The sequence below is a fragment of the Gopherus evgoodei genome, chromosome 23, assembly GCF_007399415.2.
Source record: "Gopherus evgoodei ecotype Sinaloan lineage chromosome 23, rGopEvg1_v1.p, whole genome shotgun sequence".
Taxonomy (NCBI): Eukaryota; Metazoa; Chordata; order Testudines; family Testudinidae; genus Gopherus; species Gopherus evgoodei.
In genome coordinates, this window is record NC_044344.1 from 5,917,197 (window position 1) to 5,938,573 (window position 21,377).

A 21,377-nucleotide genomic window follows, 5' to 3' on the forward strand; every position below is an offset into this window, starting at 1 on the left:
CCACTGGATTTGGCTATAATATCTCTCTCTCTCTCTCTCTCTCTCTCTCACACACACACACACACACACACACACACACACACACACGATCCGGACAAAACCATACTTTAAGGCTGACTCTCTGAAGAAACCCATTTCTCTTCGGAGGGACCATCAAACCAGAATAATCCGATCGGTGGTGTGTCTGTGACTGAAAATTGCCCAGATGACTCATTACGATTTGATCCTTACAAAAGCAAGAAAAATAAGGTCGCTCCCCAAATTTGTAATGAGTTTGTCGTGAGAGTGGTGCGTGGAACGAAATCCAAATCAACAGATACAGTCGCACCAATACATTTATTTCAACTACACAGAGAGAGAGTTGGAATTTCAAAAATCGTCCATTAATATCAATTTACTTCAATGAAAACTTTGGTTCTTCATGAAGTTGATGATTTATGATGAAATCAATTAAATTACGGTCATTGAGGGCCTTGCGGTTCCCCTCAGATTTTATTCGCCAACAGACCACGCGCTTGATTAAAGAAAAAACATTTCAAGTTTAGCTGGAGGGGAGTAAAGACAATTCTGGAGCTGAGGAAATTTAATGCAAAGCAATTTTCAGCAAAAAATCCTGCGCTTGTGTAGCTGTCTGCCAATATACAAGGGCTTGCCTCGGGAAATATTAGACATTGAGTCTAAACTTTTCCGGTTTTACAATGTGCGGGGGCATTTTTATAGCTAACAATTTGTCCCAGGAACTGAGTTATTATCAAAATACAAAAGGATACAAACAAAACCCAGCCAAACTGAACAGGGAGCACATTTTAAAAAAAATGCATTTCAAATTTAATCCAATTTGTCCTTCTGGCTTCCACATAAACTTCGTTTTGTTGCAGCTCGCTCTTAAAATACACATCGGACCTTAACAAAGAGACCAATTCTTCCGACTCTTAGCCCCAGAATGAATGATGAAACAGTGCTAGTAAATATTGGGTCATATATTCCAGCATGAATCATTTTCTTTTCCAGCCCCTGCTTTTAAAATGGAGGCCATTGAAGAAATTACATTTCCAAAATAAATCTTTATTATGGATTCTCCAAAACCCCGAACAGATTGGGAACTCCTTTCATGGTCTGAAAACATTTTAACTCTTCTGATATAAAAAGTTGAAGCCTCTTATACTCACCCATCCCACCAAAATAAATTGATCCGCTAAGGGGAAAAACAAGGAAACTAACCAGATGTTTGTTAATCACATCTGGCAAATAAAAGCAGAATTTGAGGGGCGTGGGGAGGGAATCAACTATCAGCATAGTGGAATTTTTAGAAGACATGGGCTTCCAAGAAAAGACTTGTAATTAGGAGCTGCTCCAAGTAAACAAAACTTCTGAGGGCCATAAATCACGCTCACATACATTCTTCAGTTTAACACCCCGTTTTTCCAAAGCAGCGTTTGTAGTTTCTTTTTTCAAACAGCGGAGAGGTGCTAACGCTTTAACAAATGTGTCCCAGGGAAACCAAGCTGGGAAACACAGACTTTAAAGAAAGCTTCTGTATCCCGTCTAGGCATGAACCACGCACGATAATTTTTAGATATATTATTACTATTTTTGCTCATCTTCAACTTCCCTGGCTATGTTTCCGAGAGATCAGTCTTAAATTGGTATTAGGGAAAGTCAGCTATAGTTCACGTTGACCAGTACAGAAGTCTCTAGCCTGTCAAAGCTTTGGGGGCGATTAATTATATCTCAGAGCTCTGGAATTCGTAGAGTACGGAAAGGCAAAGTTGCATCAATTTCCCCCCTCCCTTTACCTCTTACCTGTGTTAGCTCTCCACCAAGGACTTCAGGAAGAAGGAGAGAAGGGGGGAAATCGGCTGCTGCAAGGATCTGAACTGAAGCAAGCAAATTAAAGAGAAGAAAAGAAACCACTTTATTGTACCCCAGTGGATCTTGCTGACAGCTTTGTCGGACGGATTTCTCTCCCTTCCTCCCCCTTCCCCCTCCGAAGATGCTTTAATTTTTTGACTCACTCGTTTCGAACGGAACTGCCTTGACTGAAGAAAAACCTTCCAAAAGCCCGTTAAGTGTTGCAAGGATGCAGACCCCTTTCTAGGATGCCCAGAGATACTGGGAGGTGTGGGGGAGCGCGGGTCGTGTACTTATTTTCTCTGCTGTAGGGGGAAAAAAAATCCCTGACACCTCTCTGAAAAGCTATTTCTCTTTATAAAGACTTAAAATGTTGCAAGACGGGCGTAATACTGAGTGACAAGAGATGCCGGAGAGAGGAGAACCAAATGGATTCTGGTTTTAGAGGCCAGTAGGAATTGGCCAGGCTTCAATGTCAAGATTCAAAATTGGTTCCATATGTCCCGACACACACACACACTCACACACACGCAAAGTTAAGCAATACATTCGACATTTTTTTTCAAATAGAGATGTGTCATTGCGATCCTTTTATATATTGGTGAATTTCATCTTAGCCTGTCAACTTTGGAGTTTAATCACGGAGACTGCGAAGTAATACGAGTCAATGGACATGATCCTGTAGGGTATTTTTAACCTGACCTAAAATTGAAGAGTGAACAAAAAATCTGTCTGAAGGGTGAGAGGGGTAAGGTTTGCCATAGCGTGGCTTTGGCACACCAAAAGGGGGGAGGAGGGGGGAATTCTCCTTACCGATTGTTTTGTGTGGTTTTAAAATCACGGAGATTCTGAGCCTGCCATCACTAGCCTAATGGAATCACTCCCGTGGATCGAATGGGAAAACATCCATTGACTTCAGTGGTCTTTGGGGATCCCTGAATGTTGATGTGTTACGGCTATTGAGAATGGAAAGGCCTGGGTTGATTTTCAGGAAAGGACAAAAGTTGCCTATTAAAATGTCATGACACAGCTGGCCATTTGACTTGCCAGAGTCTCCCTTCAGAAACTGCTGGATTGATTCCATCGGTGCAATTGCGTTTCGAGAGAATTTAACTCTGCTTTTTTTGGTCTCTTTCTCTTCCCATCTCTCTAGATACTTCTGCCAATAAGGGCTGACGTCTTGGATTTAACCCCAAATATTAAATGTTCTTGAATGAAAATTCCTCATTTAGCCCCTCTCTGTCTTTAAACAAAAAGGAATCAACCCCTTCTGATTTATGGCTCTGGTTTTCTGAAATAGCACCTGATTTGGTTTATCGCAGTCAAGTGTTGAAATGTGGTTATTAGCCCCTTAAAAAAAAACTTCAAAGGACCCCATCATTATATCCAACCCTTTGCCAATGTAACAGAAAGCAAAGGGCTTCTTTCCCTTTGTCTTTTCTGGAAAGAAATCTCCTTCCAGTCCCTTTTTACACAGAAATGTATCAGCTGATTTGCAATGGAGTGCCCTATGGCGATCGGCGGTTTTTAAGGCCTGTATAGCATATACTTATTTCGGACATTAATTGTGTTTTTTTTTCTTCTGATTGTATGTTTGTTTGTTTGTTTGTTGTTTCTTTTTCTTCTTTTAGACAATACGATTTGTTAAAATAATTCATTCGCTTTGACAAGGCTACACTTATCGGTGTGGCTGGCGGGTATTTTAACAAACAATGGTCATCTTGTATTTACAATGTCATATCAATCTCTTGTTAAACCCTTTTGTTTTTAAATGACCAACCGGAATAAATGTATGACCCATGAATGATTCCTGAATCTCACGTATTTTAAAACAGAAAATGGCCAATGTATAAGGAATACGAGTTATAATATTGTATACTGGAAATGCATTGTTCATATATTCAGACCTCATCCATTGAGTCTACAGGCTTATGTACTCACTGCGGGTATTACCCTTTTCTGTATTACCTACTGGCCTCCTTACATAGCAGTTCCAAAGAGTCCTATCCTTCCATAATTCTTTAATCTTACACAACACTCTTTTACAGCCTGGACTACTTTATGAACTAAGGTGCTGTTGGACTTATATTTTCCACCTTAATAGCTGCCTCTCTGGGAAAGGAATGGTGTGTGTCTATGTATGGGAGGCTGGGTGTGAAGGGGCGGGAGAAGTGCTTCCTTTGGAGATGGTATATGATAAAGTAAATATTGATTCTTCACATTGGTGGATCAAACTTTTCTGAAAGGGTAGTCGGCAAGAAGAACTGGTTATTGCACAGAAATGACTAAACAATAATAACCTGAACTATTTGAATGACAAGATCAAGTATTTTGATTATTATTCATATCCTTTATAACTATAACACAAGGAAGAATATTCTATCCGCTGCTTTCTGATGTATTCAGTTTAACGGAGTTCAGAAAGAACTATTGGAGAAATAAATAAATAAATACAATTAACGATCTACACATAGTTTTAGTCCATAGGAGAGAGGTAATCAGCGAAGTTACATTACCTCATCGATAAATAAACCAATAATGAACACAAATGGGAAAATATGTGTGATTGAATGAGGTAGGTATGACAGGGAGTTTCAAAGATCATGGTTGGGTAAGAGGAGTTTTTGCTGTTATTGTTTGACCAACCAAAAGGAACAATGAGAGCTCCTTTGGCTGCCCAAATCTGGACGCAATGAAACCCTTTTCATTGCATTACGTCATCTGATGCTAAATAATCGGTAGCCATCGGAGGGACAGAGAGAGAAAAACACAGAGACTATTTATTGAGGCTGTTCCAAGCAGAATGAAACCGCTCTTGGTAAATATGAGCTTGATACAACGGTGGCAAATTTCTAGTGGGAGAAAGAAAGAAAGAAAGAAAGAAAGAAAGAAAGAAAGAAAGAAAGAGAGAGACTTTCGCCTTGTTTATTTGCACAGCTCATTGATAAAAATCTAAGTCTTTGACTTGAAGTGTAGAAGCGAATAAGAGCTGAGGCAACATTACCAATAAGATTAGATCCTACAGCCAGGCTTAGCTCAAGCCAAAATATTTGCATCGGAAAAATCAGAATTCTGCAGCTAGCTCCCCTTTCAGTAGAAGCCAGCTAGAAAGGAAAGGCAGAAATGTAAGTGTTACCTGAAATAAGCATCTCCCCCGCCCTCCAACCTTAAATCAAAAGGCTAGAGATAGCGATAGAGCTATCAGTAATGGATTTGGAGAGTACATGATGCCAGGTGAATGGGAAAATGGGATTCATTATAGCCAAGGGTGTCAAAAGCATACACGTTTGCCACCTTGTCCGATTCAACATCCTGCAGTAACCGAAGCTCTTCCTGACATCTGACTTAAGGGGGACGTTTGCACAATGGAGTCTGGAACCAGAACCGAATAACACTCCCTGCTATTGATCAATCCCTCGGTTTTATGCGACTAATGCAAGGGGCTGGACGATAGAGTTATGTGTGATGCACTGTCTGAAGCTTTAATGACAGCAAAGGAGCCGTAATAATAACGATAATGAACGTGAAATTAATATTTTCGCCCTTACAACTTCGTAACTACAGGAGCCTTCCTCAGCGGGCTAATTTTTCACGCTCAGAATCTCAAACCTAAAAAACAAGTGGTCAAAATCAGTTGGAAGCCAACGATTTAAATTAATATATGCCTGACAAAGAATGATGTTGCATTCCTGACTTATTCACCGTCCCTGGATCTCCCTTAATATTTAATGAAAGTCGCTGAGTTGCTCTAATTTTCCTACACAAAGGTTTACCCTAGCAGACAGATTTAAATATCACCCCTCATGACAGTGTTAAACTTGGCTCACGGGGACTAAAGGAAGTGCAGAAAATGAGGTTGGATTCACTTTTGAGAATCCGGTGTGAACATTTAATCTTCAGTCCTGTTGTCAGTTTTACTGACTCCTTGCATGTTACATCTTTAAAAATGCCATTTCCCGCTTCCTCTTTCCCTTTCAACACTCAGGGTTTTAACCTATCTGGTCAAGTTTTAAAATGGAAATTCTAAAGTGGTTGACTTTTGACCTTCCCTTTTCTATCAAGGATGCAAATTCTCAGTCTCTATACACTTTTGCTTTTTTAAACAGGTAACATTATGTCTTTCACCCATCAACTCTGCTCTTTAGGAGAATAATCTGCTTCCCAAAGTCTTAACTTTACTGCGCTGCCTCAATTGGTTGAAAGGGATTTACTTATTATATTTCATATATATTCTATATATCAAGTGCCAGTGAAAAGATAACATCTGTTGGCAGACTCTGCCTATCTAGTTTCTTGAGGACGTCGGGCCAGCTTCTGCTGTCATGTACACTAGTTTTATATCCGTGTAATTCCATTGACCTGGGTAGGTTTACTTCTAATTTACACCGCCCTAAAGCACAGAAATCAGGCTCTTCGTTACTAACGAAATGTCCTTTGTTATCTAAACTTCTGAAACTTTTATCCTAAGGACATTGTTTACCTACATACCTATCATAGCAAGATCTTGCAGTAATGAAGCAATGCAAACTATTTCCTCTTTGCCTAACGAGAATAACGAATTATTTGGAGATGAATTCACTTCCTTTTTGTGAACAGTCTTTGGGGATTATAAATGGGTCAAAGGCTCAGGGTTCGGAACGAACCCCACAACATTGCCCCATTACCTTAGAACCCGTGTAGTTAGTTTGGAAGGCAAGGAAGCTCACCTATTGTTCTGTCCTCCATTGACAAAGTCACTTCATTCTCTGCTTGTGATCAAACGCTACCCCTATTTAAGAGGCAGCCTTACATTTTGACTCCCTGCAGCAATTCCATTTTCATTTTCAAACGTAGTTATTTATCTGATTTTTTTTCCTGATCAGCTGGCGTACAAATGGGACACGTCCAGCCTTAAAAAAACAAACAAAATAACCCAACCCAAAACAAAATAAATTAAAAAGCCCAAAACAAACATAAACACACCTCAGCAACGCGTGCTTATAGTGCGATAAAGTCCTTATTGGAGAGGGAGAGGGGACAAGAGGGTGAAAAATGAGAAATAGCTAGTGAAGTGATGCTGCAATACAAGACTCCTAGCTGTAATTTTTATATTAAGGTCGTGGTCTTTGACTAGGTTTATATGCCAATGAGGCGTTCCCGGTTTACCAAATTTATACAAATCTCTCCTTAATTGGTAATCACAGATGCTGTAATTTAAGACCCCCAGCTATAGAGCTTTCATATTAGCCGCTGATCTATTACTGTAAATCGTCTGAAATAATCAACTCCAGGGAGTGGGGCAGAGGGAAATTCTCGCTCTAAAATATCATCGGTTGCACATCATTTTCACTTGAGAAATGATTTATCTTGGACACCGCCATAAACAACACAACTCTCTCACAAACACACACACACACACACAATGGCAGCCGCACTGCTGCTGACATGCTTATTGTAATAAATCAAGAAAGGGGGTTTAAAAAGAGAGAGAGAGAGAGGTTGTGAGGAGAGAGAGAGGGAGAGAGAGAGAAGGGAATATTCCTAAAAATATCAATGGAATGCCTCGATGGGTATTAACACACATACCACCATGTGAAGAGAAATGGGAGGAAATGAAGACGGCTATTTGTCACATTTTACGACAATAACATTAATAACAAACAATAAATTTACATGGACATATAGACACGCTAGGAATTGGGAAGACCCTGCTACTCACAACAATCCAACCCTCGGCGTGGCTTCTTTCTTCCTGAGAATTGTTTTATTGGAGACTCTTTTCTCTCTCTCCCTCTCTCTCCCTTTTTCTCTCTCTCTCTTTCCCCCCCCCTCTGCTATAGGCTTGTTTTTTAAAGGACAGTTGAATTTCACGTCAGACACAAGGAGACCATGTCTGCGATGTTCCTGACGAATACATATCTATTCTGCAACCTCTGCATTAATTATTTAATGAATCACGTGATCTGGAAGGGGGGAAGGGGGTCTCTCAGTTTCATACTCAAAGGACCACTGTGACCTTCCACTGGAACAGTCTTTCCCCCCCCCAAAAAAATAAGTTTATAATTGAATGTAACATTCTAGATCTACAGAGGTACTCTGGCTACTAGTTATTTCTATAAACACATATGCACGCTTACACAGACGTGTGAATGTGGGATGATTGTATGCACAGCACATTATACTGTAATATACATACGTCTGTTAAAGGACGCAACGTTAGGGTGTTCACCCCCACTCCCCTCGAAGTTTAGAATATTTAAACACTTTCCCCAAACCCTGATGCCTCTTTGCCCTGCTAGACACTATGCTTTTCTCTCTGACATTTTATTACAGCCTTCCACTGAATAGAACAACTGTTTTAGGCTCCAAAGCCCTCTGAGGATATTTATGCTCATGGATCCAGATTTAAAAAACAAAATTCCCATTAGGATACAGGGCCAGAGCTTGTGGCTTCTGCTGTTATTGTTTTGCGAGTCTTTATTGCATTCTGAAGTCAGTTTTGGCTCTGAGCTGAGATGCCCCAAAACGGAATCCTGCGAAAGGCTGGCCAACAAAGGCAGCTGCCTATAGTGAATGTACAAGGAGCTGCCTATGGAAAAAGTACCAACTACACAAATGGCTCACTGACACAAAACAATGTGCACACGCCTGCATGTATCAACATACTTACAGATGTTTACAGAAACGCAGGCAAACGCATGTACAGACTTAGCTGTGACACGGGTTTCCTTTCAGCCCTACAAGGAATCTAAAAAGATTCTTATTTTTTTTACCAATCTAGAGTAGGTGTGCTGCATGCTTATTTTTCAGGTGCTAAGGATGATTGTCTCACGTCTCCAAACAATAGAACAGTTACAGTGCATAAGAAGCCACTGAAGATCAAACAATAGGACGGTGCGAGACCATCAGTAACAAACAAAGGTGCAATGCGTTGGAATATAAAGCTCTAAATTTGCAAGCCCCGGAATACTTAGATAAAATAAAGATGCACATGGAGGTTGAGGGAGAGTTGTCCAGAGCTTAATAATCTCTAGGAAAGCATCTATCTGAAAGAGCACATTTTAAAAACTAATGAATAAAAGCCTAGAACATCCATATCCAGCGTTCAATCCAGGCTACATTTTGAAGTGGCTGTGATAGAGGAAAGAGCTGTTTAAAGCTTGGGGAAATGAATCCTGAAGCCAATTGCCTGAAAAAAGTATACTTGTTTTAAAAGCATAGACCTTATTGTGAGAAATTGCTTTAAAAAACAATAAACCCTTCGGCTAAAAATTCTGGGTGAAGGTATAATACAGAGGGGGAGGGACAGAGAAAAGGCAAAGTGAATTTATTCTGTTTTTTTAATCCTTTCTGTGTCATTATATGTTGATAGAGGAGCAGTTACCTAATAAAGCAAACTTCCTTTACCCGTTGAATTAGATGTTTTTTTTCAGTTTGGGACATTATGAGAATAGGAGGGGGTAAATGGAAAAGCCACGTATTTTCCTTCAGTAAAGACCTTTTTTTAAGAAAAAGCAAACTATCCCGCATCCGAATTTTGCTTGCCAACCTCTTCCCTTCTCCCCGCAGCCGCCGCCCCAAAATAAACAAACAAAAAAGAAAAAATCCAGCTGCATTTTTTTAAAGAGCAACTTTCGCTAGAAGTTCAAAGAATAGGGACAGCGGCCATAAACAGCACCCTCAGCCTCCGAGGTGCGATCATCAAAGCCGCTTTCTTTCGAGAGATAAAATGAACGTTTATGTAGCGAGAAGGCGAGATTGATTTACGAATTTAAACACGCAGTTTTTATTGGCGATCATAAATCTGCCAGGAGGAAGGTGTTCACGCTGAGAAACTCCCAAACTGCTCTCCCCGGCTAAGTCCTCACTCAGAGAGGAGCACTGGAAGGAAACTGAACACTGCAACAAGGTGTCGATACACCTATAATATAGAAATAGTCCGGGTGTGTGTCTGAAAGTATTTGTATATACTTTCTCCCCAGTATATTCATATTATACAGAGACAATCTCGAGCCTTGTATTTCATATATATATTTGCTCTGGCTTCCTAATAAATAAATTCAGATCCTAGTGGCAATGAGACCAGCTATTCTAGTTAGTTTGATGCAATAGACTTTTGGTCTGGCTTCGATTTCAGGACGCAGGCGGAGCGAATAAAGGAGTGCATGGGACAGAAAGGGCATGCCCCAAGGAGACACCTTTCAGACTCATGCTGATGGAAAATATTTACATTCTTCCATCAGGAACTAGGTCGGAAGAGTAAAACCTCAGAGCAATGAGTCGAAACATCAGGTGTCATATAGAGAGCTAAACGGAGACTCCAAAAGACACCTGGGCTGTCTGGGGCTGGGGCTCTGGCTTTAATACAAGCTCATGAAGCACGAGTCGTTCACGCTTTGTTTCCCGGAGTGCCCCCGACCCAGCTATGAAGCGGAGTCGCTCCTAAAGGCACTGAGAACCGCGCCGATATAAACAAAGGTAACGGCCGTCAGCTCATTTATTTAAACGATTCTAGGTGGCCAGCGAGGCCGGGAGATGGCTACCAAATGTCTGACGGAGCACGTCACCCCACAAAGAATTTTTTCTCCTTAGCCTTTTAGAATGTCTCATACCCCCGGAGTGGCCCTGTAAACGCTGCTCCCTGTCTATAGAAGAGTTCGTCGCTATCAGGACTAAGGGCCATCGTGAGACCCAGAAGAAGGCCTCAGTTTTAAAAGAAGGGAGGTGGTTTCAACAACACGCACCGATAAACACCCTTATCGCCTGCCCTTCTATACCCCCCTAACTGCCACCATCAAAAAGAAATCCCTGGCTGCATCAGCAAATATCACACCCCTTTAGCAGATACGGACGAGCTGTGAAGGGCTTTTGAGAGTGTTGTGGGCTAGGAGCAAGGGGGGGGGGGTGGAGAGCCTCAGAAACAAAGGATTTTCTAGAAAGGAGAAGATAGCTGAGGTTTGAGGAAAAGTGAGAGGCGTTTGGCTGGGGTAGCTTAGGGATCCTTTTTTGAAAGCCCTCCTGAGAGGTAAAACAAAACAAAACAAACCCAACTGGCCGAGCCAGCCCAGAGATCTTTCCCCTTGCGCTTATCGCAAGCTTCCCGACTCTAAAAAACCAGCCCCCCCCTTTGTCTTTTACACTGGAGACCCGGGGTGCTTGGAATTGAAACCCAAAGCCAAGAAGATAAAGAACGCATCTTAACCAGATTTGACTATAGAACGCCTAAAGACACTAAAAGCCAACCAACCAAACACCAAAAAATTCCGATCGTCCTGGGACGCCTTTCATCTGCACTCCCCTCTACGGCCCAGCAATGGCAACGTTAAGAAACAACTATGAACACGAGTGGTTTAAAAGATCCTTTCCGGAGGTGCAAAGTTTGCCTGAGCCCCGTCCAGTTCGACGCTGGAAATGTTACACAGCACAATGTCCAGTCTTGGAAGGGTCAAGGGGTTTGAGAGGTCAATCCTTGGCTATAATACTCAGCTAATCGGCTAGAAAACGTGTCCTCTGGGTGAACCCTAAACGCGATCTGTGCTCGGCAGCTCAGAAATTTGCCTCAATTTATGTGTTTATTTTATCTTTCAGTCTCCCCAGTAAAATGCAGAAAGTCTTGAAACCAACAGCAAGCAGACAAGCACAGCTCGCTCCAACACGGTCTATAAAGCCAAACCTTTCCACAAAACAACTCTTCTAACCAGAAACGAGAAACCGCAAAGTCTGATCTGGCTAAAGGAGTCGAACACTGTTATTCCTCAATGGAACATCTGACACACTAAAAAAGAAATCATCTGCCAGTTTGATCTTTCCAGAGTCACACATGACGTTTGTACAAAGTCCTTTAACTTAGGTTTCAACGTCAAGAAGGCAAAATAGAACATGGAGGAACATAAACTGAAATAGCACAGCTGCCTTGGTCACAAAAAGGCTAATTTCTTAGCTATCCGCTTTTCCTCTGTATTCCATTAGATAAAAGAGTTAGCCTAGCTGTATAGGATTCACACCATAAAATGGAAAAATAAGGGGTTTTGTCCACCCCTTTATTTGTAATCTGTGTGCTATCTTTTCTCTCTCCCCCTCAGACAAAATAAAATGAAGAAGCCGAGGAAAATCCCGTAAAAGATTCATGTGTTCCCCCCCCCAAAAAAAAAACTTACTCTTGAAAAGAGGCAATAAACGATCAAAATGCATGCCAAGCAGTCGGTTCTTTTACCTTGTGCATTCCCACATCCTTTTTCCAACGCCCCACAGACGGTATTCATGGTTTGAGTGGATTCTTCCCACGTGAGAGTTGTTGTTTGTTTCGTTTTGTTTTCCAAAAATTAAAATAAAGTCAAATAAAATAAAAAAAAATCAATTTTATGATCCAGATTTTTTTATTGTTATTATTTCCCTTGAAGATTTTTGTAGAACTCCGGGTACTTTTTTCCCAACAGACGGTCTGCGGAGATTTGCTGTTGAATAACAATGGGGAAAGGATAAGTATTTAAAGAAAAGCAGTGATTAATGATTTTCTGTATAATTCTCGCATTTTTCTTGGCTTCTGTCTGCTTATAATGGCTGTGAACTTTTAGGTCCTATAGAAATCTTCTTTTCTCCCCCTTCAATTCTATTCATACTTTCCAGCTTTGATTTTGTTCTATAGAAGTTGCATTCCTGACAGCATATGCTTTTTAAGAACTGTTTTGGTACCCTTAAGAGCATAGCCTCTATCTGAAAATTGCATCGCCTTTACATAGGAAACAGATCAAAGGGGGGAAAAAATCAGCCATCAAAATAAATGCAGTCCCCACCACCTCTCACCGAAATAAAAACTCTGAAGGTTTGCTCTTTTTGCCTTTAAAGAGCCAAAAGTTAATCAAATACATACACAACTCCATTTTTCCAACACAAGACGTGTAGCGGCTCTGTATCACATGACCACATAAATATTTCTTACAAACTGTTACAAAGTCAATAGAATAAAAGACGTAATGGACGATTTATTGAAGTGGGGGAGGAAGGGACAATTTTTGAACGCAGTTTATTTGCAAGGTCTGAGTTACATTGCTAAGTACCCTGAGAACAGAAATAGCTGTTCTGCCACTTTAAATATTCCAAGTCAGGTCTTTGTTCTTAACAATGTTGTGGGGTATTTTAATCATTACTTAAAGAAATTCATAAAATCTCATAAATAAGCGAAAACCGTTTTCTTATAGGGAATGATTCAGAATATGGTGATTTTCTTTGTATAGTCTAGAGGCCTTCTTCCCCCAACTCCCCCCTCCCCTTTTTTTTAAATGTAACTTAGAACTGGAATGTTATTTCGCCCTGAACAGTATTTTCGATACTTTCTATGAGCAAGAAAATGAAAATTAATACAAGAGCTGTGGCTCACAAAAGAAGCCATTTGTCTTCTTGATTATCTATTTGCTTGTCAGGGTTTGAGCTATTGCAGTAGCCAGCTCCTTTGTAATATAAAAATACACAGCAAACCTGCAAACACCGAGAAACATCTGTGCCAAAATTATACTCATTAATGCACTAAATACCTTGGAGAAGGAGATTTTTTTAAATGAAATAGCCTCTCCTGAGGAATACACTGCTGCTTTAATTCCTTAATACAACGTAGCTCTGTAATGACCAACACTGCTGAAAGCAGTTTGTGAACATATCATACAATCATATGAATATGTGCTTAGAATAAATAAATCACAATAGGTAAGGCTTAGCAGTATTTAAGGCTGAGATACGCTATAGTCAAACATATTTTGTTTTCATTAGCGAGGTGTAATTGACAGAAACCCTTATAAAACTAACACATTTTCAATTAAAAAAAACTTATTTTTTTTAAACACACACGGTTTATAGTCACAACGAAAATTTTATTTCTATTTGCTTTAGTTCTGCTATGTACAAGTTATCATGAATATCACAAAGAACAACAGGAGGTAATTCAAATGAACAACTGGAAGGGGGAAACCAAGATCCCAAAAGTTCTTTGAAATCACATCAGCTCGGAATGTCAAGTACTATAGAACATGGAAAGAAAAAAAAATCTTTTCGAAGTTCATAACCCCTTTTCCATCAAGAAAGAGGGGGATCCCCACCTTCCATTTTTTATTCATATGCTCAGTACAAAAATGGACTGAATCTTAGTGGAGAAGCATCCTTTTTACAAAGAACCCTCTCTCCTCACACCGCCTTTGACGAACGCTTAAATTCAGGTGGCCTTATTTGACCATCAAGTTTCTAAACTAAATACATTGCCCCCCCCTCCGGATTTACAAGTGAGGTAATTAACCTGCTGGACTCAAAAAATGGCAGGGGGTTTCTTACATAAGTGTCCATTATGTTGGTCTCCTTCCCAATCCCCCACACCAAATTTCACTCCGTTTGTTTTAAATGGTGCCAATCTCTTCTTTCTCCAGCTATATCACCCTGATCACTACAATACTCAACATCTATACCCACCCCCCCAGGGTCCTCATACCGCATGGAGTAGAGGTCGTTGTTTGGTTGGTTTTGGTCTATAGGGCTGTGTTACAGTTGCCAGAACTGCTGTGCCCTTGGGGATCTGAATAGAAACTTTCGCTTTGTGGCTGGTAGGCAGCAAAAGAGAAGAAAAGAAAATTCAGTTTTTCTCGAAGAAACTCTGCCTCATTTATTAAAGTGAACACTGGTTGTCGAGGTAATAGCAAGCATAAGGTCCATCCTTTGTACGGGAGAGTAAACATGACAAATGGGGCAGAGTTTGGCGTGATTAAAGATGAAACAAGGATTCATCTTAGCCAAATTTGAAAACTACAATCTACAGTCTTCTTTTAATGGGAGAGAGCACAAAAGCACATCTCTGTTGTTTGTTTGTTTGTTTGTTTGTCTTGTAGCTGAGTTTCCGTCCTTTTCTATAAATAAAGAGTATGCCCCCTTTACGCCCCTGGAAACATATTATCATGTGTCTCCTACACATACACACACACATACACACACACACAAAACAATTATAGGCCGGTGGCTGGTGCGTTGGCTCGGTTCTGAGAACCTTCTTGTATCTGCAGGCTTGCAGAAGCGTTGGAAGAATTAGACCTGATCTTGGTATTTGGTAATTTATTATCTTTTTTCCATTTCATCCTCCTGTTCTGGAACCATATTTTGATCTGGCGCTCGGACAGGCAAAGAGAATGGGCAATTTCGACCCTGCGCCTCCGCGTGAGATAGCGATTATAATGGAATTCTTTCTCCAGCTCCAGGACTTGCTGCCTGGTATAAGCTGTCCGGGAGCGCTTCGGTTCCCCTCCTGTGCAACTGGGGTTTACTGAACAAACACAAAGGAGGGAGTGGGGAAGAAGAGGAAAAAAAGAGTTACTGAGCTGTCCCTTTAATTTTTTTTAAAGTGTCACACACTGTTTTGCTGGGAGACTACTCGAATCAGAAAGATGCACCACGATCGTCCAGAAGTACACGCTTATCCCATCTCCAACCCCCTCACTCCTGCCTGACTGCATGATGTAAACCCATGTTTAGATGTGTTTTAAACTTCCCCAGACATATTGTACAACATACTTCCCTTGACAACATAGATGGTGCAAATATAGTGTATATAAACATATATACACCATCTATGCTCCTTAAAATCCATAACCCCCCATACACACACCCTCTCTTTTTAATAACACGTTAAAAAAAGAGAGGAAAAATAGTAAAAGTTTACTCAACCCACCACTTAAATACAAATTACAAAAGCATAAAACTTAACTTACGAAGATCCAACAGCCATAAAAAAAGTAGCCTGCAAGAAATTGGAGGAGGATGGTAACAGAGACTTCAAAGGCACTTGGGCAAGTAGAGCCATAAAAATTTATGGAGGATGTAATTATACTGCTCTGCAAACAGGCGATCGTAAATCTCCACGAATGGTTATTTTACAACTGGTGCAATAGGCTTTCCACAAGACTTTGAGGTGCTAGTTAGTATAAAGCAAAAGCCACTTTAGTTGACTTACCCGTGCTTACATGGACTTTTTTCATCCAGGGATAAACTACTGGTTCTTTGCAAGAAGAATTAGATGGGCTTTGGTTCATAGAGTTTTGGCTACAGGAGGGTGGAGGAGGGCTGGGGGTGACCGACTCACAGCGGTGATCTGGCTCTGAGAGGTGGCTCTGAAGTCCGGCAGAAGGATGAACGTGACCCCTTGGGGATAGCACCGCTGGCTGGTGGCCGGAGCCTTGACAAGCTGGGTAGGGCGGCTCGTTGCAGGCTGACCGCGGCTGGTACATCGCCTCATGTTGGAAAGCGGTCTCTCGCCTCTGGCTGCTGTAATATCCCGGAGAGTGATTGGGAAGGTAATCATTCTGAGAATATTCTTCGCAGGGTGGGAACTTGGGATCCACATAGTTGGAGTTGATCAAAAACGAACTCATGGCCATTAATTTCTTTGATTTGCACACACACACACACACCAAAAAAAAATACTAAAATTTATCCCTATTCCCCCCTACTCGTTTTCCTGTTTCGTAAAACCCTCCTACAGACTGTCAAGTGAACAAAGTTAGGAATCCATGTGACACCGTCGGCCAATGGCGAGGTTCCCTGCGATTCCCGGATAAGGAAATATCCTCACACAGGAACATTCTTACTCCTGTAGGATTTTTTTTTAAATCACCAATATTTACATATTTTCAGCCAGGGTGAAATTTCGTGCTCTTGCGCAATGTTACTTACCCAGATTAGCATCTCGGGCTCGAAACCCCTAATGTCACCACTTAACCCCTAGTGATAACAAATCCCCACTCCCTTCAGTAGGTGTGTCTTGGCTTAGTTGTGTGTTACGGGGGGGGGGGAGATTATTTTCAGTAATTTGAGGGAGGGAGGGGAGTCCGCTCCGGATCAAAATGAATGCCCTGGTAGACGATACATTGAGATCCCTCTGGCTGGTGTTTAAATTTCGTTCTTAATGTAGGTGATATGAAGCGGTTTGAGTAGCGACTCTGCGGTGAGATACTGGCAGAGATAAATAGGGCTTGTTTTGGATCGATAGAAAATTCATCAGCTAATTCGGGGTACCGAGGCTCCTAAATCACATTTAGCTTCGGTATTCGATTGGCCATTTTCCAGCCATGGGTGGAAAAGAGAGCCTTTCCTCTGAACACGAAATAAAAAGCTTTCTGGACAATTAAAGATAAAATTAACTAGTCTCAGTGCCGTTCCCTTCTCCACCATTGTAATAAACATGATTAAAAAAGCAACATTTGGACGGGCGTTTAAAATCGAAGCACCTAATAATCCCTTCATAAAAATCAGGAAACAGGACAGCGTTTCGCTGGATTATTTATGCCTAGTGTAATTTAAGCAATTATACAGATTAAAGCACCAGCGTTTTTCCTCCTGCATTTCAGTGACGTAATAGTTCCGACACCCATTGCAGCTCAGATTTTTATTAGAACGAGGTGATTAAGTTAACCACAGGAGTACTAGAGTCGGGAGTTTAGGTAAATACCCAAATATTTCTTTTCGGTTATAAAACGATCTTCTGGCCAAGGCGTCTTTTCATCCTTTTATTTAGGTTTTTTTTTCTTCAGGGAGAATGACTGTAGTGTTTGTGTCAACTACATATTCCCCTAGATACGAATTTGTGACACAACTTCCTTTACACAAATTCGGATCTACAGGGTACATATAGAAGACAGATGCATCTTTCTTGGTCAGAAATCTTCTAACTTCACTTAACTGTAATAATTCTCTTCGATTTAATTTATGAGTATTATTTATTTTTAATACAAGAGCTTTGTTACTCAAAGAATTCATCTATGAATAAATATGGTTAAAATTGCCACTTTCCAGAGGAAACACAAATAATGAAATTCACCCATTCGAAACACAGAGCTAGTAACTGTTAGGTTATAAAAGTCATACAGTAATTTCCTATCTATTCATTGATACACTGAACATTACTTTAGCATTACGTTCCCCCCAAAAATACATTAGTCCTGGACTATATCTAAAAGCACAAGGAGGGTCTCAAATTATCACTCATTTCAAATTTAAATGTAATAGTTAATTTTCCTTCCAGATGTGGTCGTTTCAATATCATCCACTGATCAACAGAGACAAACATTTCAGATTTATTTTTTTTTGAGTTTCTGAAAGTCATCCAAAGTTTTTTTGTTATAAAAGTAAATTACGGGGGGCGGCGGAGAGAGAAACAGATGAAAATAAATACAGAATATAAAGGCAGATGGGATGATATTCTTTTTTTTTATGACAGGCAATTCTTTTTATAACCCGAGAAAAAGATCAAAGGAGTTTCATTTCCGAAAGCAATAAAATATTCATACTGTCTAGCTAATGAACCTTCATTCGGAACGAATGAGAATAGCATCATGTTGAGACTTCGTTTAAAATTCCAGTAGCTCCAGAGATTAAAAGTATAACACCCTTCTCCACCCCAACCCCACCAAAAAAAAATCAGAAGGGAGCAACACACGTTTTTGTTGAAATAGCTCCGATTTAATCATATTTTAACAGTACTCAGCCACAGACGATGCCATAAAGATGCTACATTTCCCCTTTCATTGGTTGGAAATATTGTTTCCCCCCTCCCTCGTATCGAAATGTATTTTAAATAGCACTGCTTAAAAAAAAGACCTTGTTATGGCAGAGAATGAATGAACGCCGCTTGTTTGGGACACATCATGCGTTAAGATTTTCCGGCTGCGTAAAGGTGAGTCGACTGTATCGCTCGCAATATCTATCGCCAAGGTAAGAGAGTCAAGAGCACATCTCAAAGAGAACTGGTAAAAGCTACCCCTTTGCAAGCTCCCAAGCGTCTAACACTCACAAAAAGTTTCTTGCACACCAAGCAGATCTCGGGAGTTGTTTTATAATGCCTTTCGCACGGGACAAGGATGTCCCAAGTCTGCATAAATGCCCCCCAGACCCCTCAAGTGTACCGGGGAACAGCCAGGGACTCAGAAATAGACAGCCTTCTATTCAGAATCCAACTACAATCTGCTAGAACAACCTAAAGACTGAAACTATAATAAACCAATTCTACCGAAACAGTCCTTTGCACTTCACTTGTGTATTTTGATTCCAGCTGCCTCTGCCACCTTTTGTTAATTTCCCCAAGAGCAGCAATACCCTAACCAACACCGGTGAATCCTATACCTTAAACATAAACAGCTAGGTAGGGCCTATTCTGGATTGATACCCCCCTCCCTTACAGTCCCCTCCCCAAAACATCCCTTTTTAATTTTCCTTTGCCATGACAGACAAAGGGGTTTTAGCAGCACCAGCACCCCTAGTGTTTGCCAGAAATCTTTTTTTTTGCCTCCAAAAGTCTCACACAACAGCTGCAGATCCCGAAATTAAAAAGAAAACGATACTGCCCTGCACTCACCGCCCCCCAGCCCCAACACACACACACACACACACACACACACGCCTGCACTTTTTTTTCACACTTTCTATTCCGCTCATAAAAACGTCTAACATTTCTGAAGTTTAGAAAGATAGATCTAGCTAATGTTCGCTCTCCATTTCAAAGGGGGAAAGCCGCTTAGCCGCCATCCAAAACCTACCTCTCTCCCTTTCGACTGTTCGCACGGTCGGCCTGCCCTCTCGCTGTTTATTTATATTATACAATAAAAGGAAAGCAGGCGGGAGGAACCATTAAGACTATCGCTGAAGTGGTGAGACACCTGCCAAGGCAAAAATCCTCTCAAATGCATCCTTAATCCCCTGCCTAAGCAGCCCGTTTTCTGACCCACTCCTATCAATAGCCTCCTACCTTGAAAAAAAATGATTAAGAAAACATCTAGAATTGTATCCGATCTCTCTTCCTCCCCACCCCCACCCCTCTTGTCCCCCTGATTACAACAGAGGGTTTTCTTACCTTTCTGTTCTACAGGTTGAGTGCATGACCTCTGAAAGCGACCCCTTTGCCTGCCCATTCCCGCTCTCTCTAGGTGCCACGCAAAAAAAAAAAAAAAAAAGCAACAATACATACCTTTAAAAAAATAAAAAGCTCCCCCTGCCCCCAGTCCCCAGCTCAAAACAATCTCCTATAGCACTCGAGGAAGCGCCCTCAAAAGTCCGTAAAGCTTCCCGGGCGCAAAACAAACAAAGAACAGAACCCCCAAGGCCAGAGCCGAGTTCCTCTCTGCTATCTCCCCCCTGAAGAGGGATCATTTCTCGATAAGAACCCCTCTTTCGCCCCCTCTCCTCCCCCAGCATACACCGCTATTGTCTTTAAAGACAAACAAAAAACCGCTACTGGCAGTGAACAAGCGATAGGCCCTTCTGAGTATTTTGGGTTTGGAAACCCGCAAGTTTTCCTATTAATCTCATACTTTGTCAGTCTTTGTTAAACAGCTAGGCGTGTCCCGCGTCCCTTCAACATTTTAATATTTGTTAGACGCTCTGACCTGAGTTTCACCCCACTCCGGGGGCCGCTCCCACTGGTCTATAATACGCTTGCATAGTTCTCTCGGTCATATTGAATTTTACCCAGGTCATTACTTTGGAGAAAAATGGCAGGGCAAAGAATTTTATTCAGACCTTTCCTCGATTGCTTGAAATTCCGAGTGAGCTTAGTGTACATCGTTTGGTTTGTAAATTTCCCTTTGAAGATTTTTTTTTTTATTTTGAAGGAGTCCTAGTCATCCAGTAATTATGACTGCCAGTTCTGCTTTCTTTGCAATCGAAAGCGTCGACGTTTGGGTGTCTCGTAGTAAGCAGAGACTTCCTCTACATAACAGGAAGCCTGAGATGAGTCTATAGGGTGGGACTTTTAATAAGAGTCAACTTCATCTAGCTCACAAAATTAATAATACAAAAAATCGGGTGAATGTAAATTTAGATGGAAAACAGCTCACTCCAGTTTTTCCTCTCTAAGCAAACGATTCATAGAAGGTTTGAATCGTCTGTTTTCTGATCGACTGTGGGTATCATTTTATTTTAAACCCTTTACAAAAATGTACAAAGATCTGTACCTGACATAAGGAACTGCAACATTTCCCCCCCCCTCCTTTAAATACCCATATGATAGGTGTAATATGCATTACTAAGGGGATAAAGGTTAATAGTCTCTAGGATATCTGAGTCATATAGGCTACATACTTTTTTTTAAAGCCGGCTGCAGGGATCTATCTATCTATCTATCTATCTATCTATCTATCTATCTATCTATCTATCTATCTATCTATCTATCTATCTATCTATCTATCTATCTATCTATCTATCTATCTATCTATCTATCTATCTATCTATCTATCTATCTATCTATCTATCTATCGTTAGTACACACACACACACACTCTAAAAGTAGCATCGTGCTTGTTCCGGTGATAGAGCAAGTAATTTGAAAAGTAACTTGGGATTAGAAGCACCTTTAATCTATTATTTTTGAAGAAATCACCTTCTTTAATTTTATTTCGACTGCTTTTATGTTATATACAAATCCACGCACTCAGACATGGGGGAATGGGAAGAAACAAGGAAGATAAACTAGAAATATCCTGGCAAATAATAAGTTCATCTCGTCTTCTTTTTATTTGTTTGTTTGTTTG

General features: G+C 40.8%; 1 protein-coding gene across 1 annotated transcript; it reads right to left on the bottom strand.

The window, feature by feature from the left end:
• Positions 1-14,789: 14,789 nt before the first annotated feature.
• HOXB4 (homeobox B4) lies at positions 14,790-16,298 on the bottom strand. The gene is made up of 2 exons (XM_030541196.1): positions 15,812-16,298; positions 14,790-15,124 (listed from the first exon to the last, which is right to left on the bottom strand). The coding sequence occupies exons 1-2, from the start codon at positions 16,233-16,235 to the stop codon at positions 14,811-14,813; spliced, it is 738 nt and encodes a 245-aa protein (XP_030397056.1). The 5' UTR covers positions 16,236-16,298; the 3' UTR covers positions 14,790-14,810.
• Between the last annotated feature and the right edge of the window lie 5,079 nt (positions 16,299-21,377).